The 6000-nt window shown below is 52.9% G+C and overlaps 1 protein-coding gene across 1 annotated transcript in view; it reads left to right on the top strand.

Annotated features, from left to right (window-relative positions):
• The first annotated feature begins 2250 nt into the window (after positions 1–2250).
• The window catches only part of ptchd4 (patched domain containing 4), a 49356-nt gene continuing 45606 nt past the window's right edge, over positions 2251–6000 (top strand). Inside the window, 1 exon segment of the mRNA XM_056295083.1 lies at positions 2251–2676. Coding sequence (XP_056151058.1) covers positions 2251–2676 — 426 coding nt within the window.

Genomic DNA, 6000 nt, shown 5'->3' with positions numbered 1-6000 from the left:
TGTTTGGTAGATTATTTCTTTGTTGTAACAATGCTTCTTGGCAATAAATCTTATATCAGGCAGCTGGTTGTCAGCACCTGGGGTACCAGAAGCTCAAAACAGGAGTCAACAGCAACAGCAAAATAAGCTGTTTGGCATTGGTAGAGAAGATTTGACAAATTTCTCATGGGCACAACCCACATACTCAGCTCTGCTGCTCATCCCACCAATACATGTTCCTTACAAATGTGGCCCCATTTAAAAGGGAAATAAACAGGCTCTCCAACAGTATAAGATGTATTGCTGAGAAGCATTGTTACAACAAAGAAATAATCTACCAAACACACATTTCCTTACTTTTTGTGTTAAGTTTATATATATCATCTATCAATGACAAGCAAGACAGAGCCTGGAAGACAGACACTGGAAGACAGACCCTGGAAGACAGACCCTGGAAGAAAGACCCTGGAAGACAGATCCTGGAAGAAAGACCCTTGAAGACAGATCCTGGAAGATAGATCCTGGAAGAAAGACCCTGGAAGACAGATCCTGGAAGACAGACTCTGGAAGACAGACCCTGGAAGAAAGACCCTTGAAGGCAGATCCTGGAAGACAGACCCTGGAAGAAAGACCCTGGAAGACAGACCCTGGAAGACAGCTCCTGGAAGAAAGACCCTTGAAGACAGATCCTGGAAGACAGATCCTGGAAGAAAGACCCTGGAAGACAGACCCTGGAAGAAAGACCCTTGAAGGCAGATCCTGGAAGACAGATCCTGGAAGACAGACCCTGGAAGAAAGACCCTGGAAGACAGATCCTGGAAGAAAGACCCTTGAAGACATATCCTGGAAGACAGATCCTGGAAGACAGACCCTGGAAGACAGACCCTGGAAGAAAGACCCTGGAAGACAGATCCTGGAAGATAGACCCTGGAAGAAAGACCCTGGTAGACAGATCCTGGAAGACAGACCCTGGAAGACAGATCCTGGAAGACAGACCCTGGAAGACAGATCCTGGAAGAAAGACCCTTGAAGACAGATCCTGGAAGACAGATCCTGGAAGACAGACCCTGGAAGACAGACCCTGGAAGAAAGACCCTGGAAGAAAGACCCTGGAAGACAGATCCTGGAAGAAAGACCCTTGAAGACAGATCCTGGAAGACAGACCCTGGAAGAAAGACCCAGGAAGACAGACCCTGGTAGACAGACCCTAGAAGAGGGGCTTTTCCTATGCTTGCTATCTGTCCAGTGTCCTAGTCTACCTTACACAGGCTTGCTGTGTGTTGTTTTGCTGAACATGTATACCGACCGGATGCTCAACACAAGGCAGTTTTTCGCCCCCCCCCGCCCCCGCCCCCGCCCCCCATGACACATGATAGAGACCAGCTCATCTCAGGGAGGGCGTGTGTCCGGTCCTAATGCCACCTGCTGGAACATCTCTTATGAAACACGTCTCATTAAACTGCTGTTACGTTCTGTTCACAGATTAGCAGCGGACGCAGGCCACCGTCTGCCAGTCACACTGAGCCAGGGCACCGCTGGGCGTTAAAAGCAACACATCTGTAACACTCATTGAGAAACACACTCCGTTCAGAACACTATCTCTGTGTAATAGTTGTCAACTGAAAAAAGAAAAAGGTCGTGTTGACACGAATGGAGCACACGAGTTAAACTCTCAGGACCACTGCTAAAAAAAAAAATCATCACTCCCCCCCATGCACGTCCACACACACACACACACACACCCCACTGAAACCAGTCTTCCTCCTCTTCAACCCCGCCACATGGTTGCAGCTAAGCACATAAATCAGGCGCCACCGCCAGCATGAGGCGGAGCAGCGAGCCGGGGGCACACATGCACACCACACCGCCGCGGCTCGGGGCCGCTACTGCAGCAGGTGCAGCGGAGGGCAGTCACGGGGGCCGCGCCGCTTCTTCTCACAGCAAGAGGGATGGCGTGAAGTCGGACCACATCAGGACCCGCTCCATCGGCTGATGCATCATCGATCTCAAAAGCTGCCCGCCCGGCCGTGCGCGTCCGTCTGTCTCGCTGGCGAATTGCTGCAGTGCTGATTTTTTTCTCCAGGTGTTGTGTGTGTGTGTGTGTGAGAGAGTGTGAGTGAGTGTGTGCGCGCGTGTGCGTGCGTGCGTGTGTGTATGTAAGTATGTATTGTATGAATGTATTGTATGTATGGTGCTGGTGCTGGTGCTGGTGTTGTAGTCTGGTGTAAATTCTCGTACGGACTAAAACTGGGGAACGGAGTCTGATGTCACATGTGCTTCATCGGAGGAGACGGGGCATCTGCAAGCTGGATTTTGTGGAGGATGCTGCGGCAAGTGATACACAGAGGGCTCAAGGCTTCGTTTTACTGGCTGGGCTTATTTGTTAGCAGGCACCCCGTTTTCTTCCTCACCGTCCCCGCGGTGCTCACCATCATTTTCGGATCTACCGTGCTGAGCCGATTCAAGCCGGAGACGGACCTCGAGATCCTGGTCGCCCCGACGCACAGCCTGGCTAAGATCGAGCGGAGTCTCGCCAACAGCCTGTTCCCCATCGACCAGTCCAAGCACAAGCTGTATTCGGATTTGCACACCCCCGGCAGATATGGCAGGTTGATTCTCCTGGCCAAGTCCGGGGGCAACATCCTGGAGCTGGCGGACCAGGTTCTGCAGGTCCACAAGCAGGTGCTGGATCTGCGCGTTAATTACAAAGGATTCAATTACACGTTCGCGCACCTCTGCGTCCTGAGCCACAGGGACAAGCGATGCCTCCTGGACGATATCCTCACCATATTTGAAGACATCCGACTCGCCGTGCTCTCCAACAGCACTTTTCATAAGGTGCCAGTGAGCTACCCAAATACAACGCTGAAGGTGAGAACAGCCAGGGGGGGGGGGGACTGGGGGGGGATGCCTCAATGCCACACACAGCCGATACTCATATAGGTCTTGAACGTGTAGAATTACAGATGTCTGCGGGGCAGGCACCGTCCTGCATGCTATGTGTGTGAGGATGCGGCTCGCCGTTTCCTTGCCAGGGCAGGATTCACTTGAGCGCGTGCGGCGGCGGCGGCGGCGGCGCAGCAGCAGAGAGGCATGTGAATTAGTCTAGCGGGCTCGGAGGCTGCCATAATTTCTGAATGAACGCAGTGGGCTTGTATTCGCTCAGCCTGTGGTGATGTGGGGCTGCAGACCGCCACCTATACCAGGAGGAGGGAAGCCCTCTGAGTAACGCGGGCAGCCGGCAGCCGGATCTGCTGTTTCAGCCTCGCCGGTCGGTCGGTGCAGGTTATGCATAACCCAGCGCCAGCGCTGCTGCTCTCTGCTCTTTCTTAAAGACGGGAAGAGAAAGTGTGTGTGTGTGTGTATGTGTGTGTGCGTGTGTGTGCGCGCGCGCGCGCGCGTGGGGCATCCTCTGGCTTCTCTTTTTCCTGGTGTACCGTCTCATTATTTCTCCAGGCTGCACATACAGCATGGCATGGCTAGCTAATAGACTCCTGGGGATGTCTTGCTCGTCTGTACCGTGCAGGAGCCCTCCTCCTCCTCCTCCTCCTCCTCTTTATGATGTCGTGCCTCGGTGTGAGCCGGCCATATCAATCAGTTTTTACTTCACGTGCAGCCTTTTAATTGTAGCCTAATAGCAACAAAAAAAAGTATGCACACTGATGCGAACACAGTGCAGGCTGTAACCAGGGCCGTGCACAGACATAAAGGGGGGGGGGGTTATGGGCAACAAAAAGGGCAATCCCCCCCAACCACCACCCACAACCACCACCAGCACCACCATCCTGCACACATGCAAACACACACCAAAACCCCGTCTGTAAGCAGAACCACCTGCTCTTTCACTGCCACAAACACAACAACTGCCCCCTGTGCCTTGCCATGACGGCACCTCCTTATCATGGTGCTCCTTCTGAACGTTCCCTGTTCCCTTCTATCAGCTCGTGTGAAGCAAGCACTGGTCCACCTGGCAGACCGTGTATGGCTGCAAGAACCTGGCAAACACAGCAGACACAGTCGCCTTCATAGCCGTTGATATTAACAAGCGAATAATAACAAACAGCCAACGCGAGCAGCGAGAGACATGCTGCGTACCTCCAAAGCAAACTGCGGTGGGTGGAGCAGAAGAAACCATGTTTGCAGAGGGGCAAAACAAAGCAATCTGAACTTGATCGAAGACATTCGAGACTATGTTTTGCAGTGGACCATATCAACACTCCTGATACCAGGAGCCTCACGGTTTACTTTCTGAGAGGTTGAGAAGGTGAAAGACAACATCTCTGATGGTCACTGGGCTGATAAGCAACAAAAAACAGACATGCTGGCGTCCGGGTTGTGTCTATTCGCCGGTTCGAATCCCCGTGTTACTCCCGGCTTGGTCGAGGGTCCCTACAGACACAATTGGCCGTGCCTGTGGGTGGGAAGCCGGATGTGGGTGTGTGTCCTGGTCGCTGCACTAGCGCCTCCTCTGGTCGGTCGGGGCGCCTGTTCGGGCGGCGGAGGGGGGGGCGGGGGGAATAGCGTGATCCTCCCACGCGCTACGTCCCTCTGGCAAAACTGCTCACTGTCAGGTGAAAAGAAGCGGCTGGCGACTCCACATGTATGGGAGGAGGCGTGTGGTAGTCTGCAGCCCTCCCCGGATCGGCAGAGGGGGCGGAGCTGCGGCCGGGACGGCTCGGAAGAGAGGGGTAATCGGCCGGATACAATTGAGGAAAATGGGAGGGGGGGGGGTCACAAAACAAAACCAGACATGCTGCAGTCATTAGTTGTAGCTTACACGTGGCCTTTTCTACGGCTATATCAGCTAACGTGGCAGCAGCTAGCTTAGCACGGTGTTGCTAAGGAGCTGGGGTTAATCTGGGACGAACTGCTCGTGCATCCATCATAACGTCTGTTAATGTCACTGAGCGACCTGTCGTCACATCATGGCTGTGTGCATTCATGAAGGGGACTGCTGCGGCCTTCAGCTACAGGTGTGGGGTCCAGGGCGCACATCTGGCGAATGGTAACTGGAGACGGGGCAGGCAAATTTGGGAGCAACCATTTTCCAAAAGGAAAGAGGGGGGGTTATCTTTTCTTGGCAAGCGGCTTATAGTCCATATCTGAAAATGGTGTTTGTCCATTTCACTGAATAATGAAAGCAACTTTATATAAATTTAAAAATCCATTCAGAAGGGGCCCATTAAGGACTGGCAAGGCAAAGGCACAGGGGCTCAAGCCTGACTCGGATCCGATCTGTGTGTGTGTGTGTGAGGGGGGGGGGAGATGGGGGGGGGTTCGTATACACGCCACAGACCAACAGAGACGCCACACAAGCTAAGTGAGTGCACATAGCTGCGCGTGCCTTGCGGGTTGAGCTAATTGCTGCTGTGGCATAATCAGTTGTGTTTGAAGATGCGAGGCTTTTAAATGGACTTAAATGAGTTGTGCAAGATGAGGCGCAGTGTAATCCTTGTTACATGAGGGTTTTGCGTGGCTGTGAGCATTTACAGCACAGACGCGCCACTAATAGAGTTGTGTACACCTACAATGATGTGTGCCATCCTCCCCTGCTGTCATGGCACGAGGCGAAATGTGAATTCGTTAGTTGATTGGTTGATTAATTAATTGATGCATTTTGACCAATGAGGCATACTCTCTCTCTCTTTCTCTCTCTCTCGCTCCCCCCCCTCCACACTGAGCGGGGGGGGGTCTTTTTCCTGCCCACCCTGCGTCACGTGACCTTTACGCTACAGTTAGCCGCAAATATTTGACAAAAATTGCTCGACACGCGCTCGCACATCGGGTCCATATACGGTGCTACGCGAAGAAATGTCACCAGGCGGTGCCCTGCTCCACCCCCACCCATGGAAACACATAGACTTACACCATCACCTACTAACACACCCATGCACCCACCAGCACAGATACTACACACAAATACAAAGAGACACACAAACACACCCACCAGTCACATCACATACACACAGGACCCTGAATGGGGGTTTAACTCCGCCATTGAGAGCTACCAAAGCGGTGTGA

The sequence above is a fragment of the Lampris incognitus genome, chromosome 15, assembly GCF_029633865.1.
Source record: "Lampris incognitus isolate fLamInc1 chromosome 15, fLamInc1.hap2, whole genome shotgun sequence".
NCBI classification, from domain to species: Eukaryota; Metazoa; Chordata; class Actinopteri; order Lampriformes; family Lampridae; genus Lampris; species Lampris incognitus.
The sequence above is the reverse complement of the archived record's forward strand: the minus strand, read 5'-3'. Positions and strand labels throughout refer to the sequence as shown.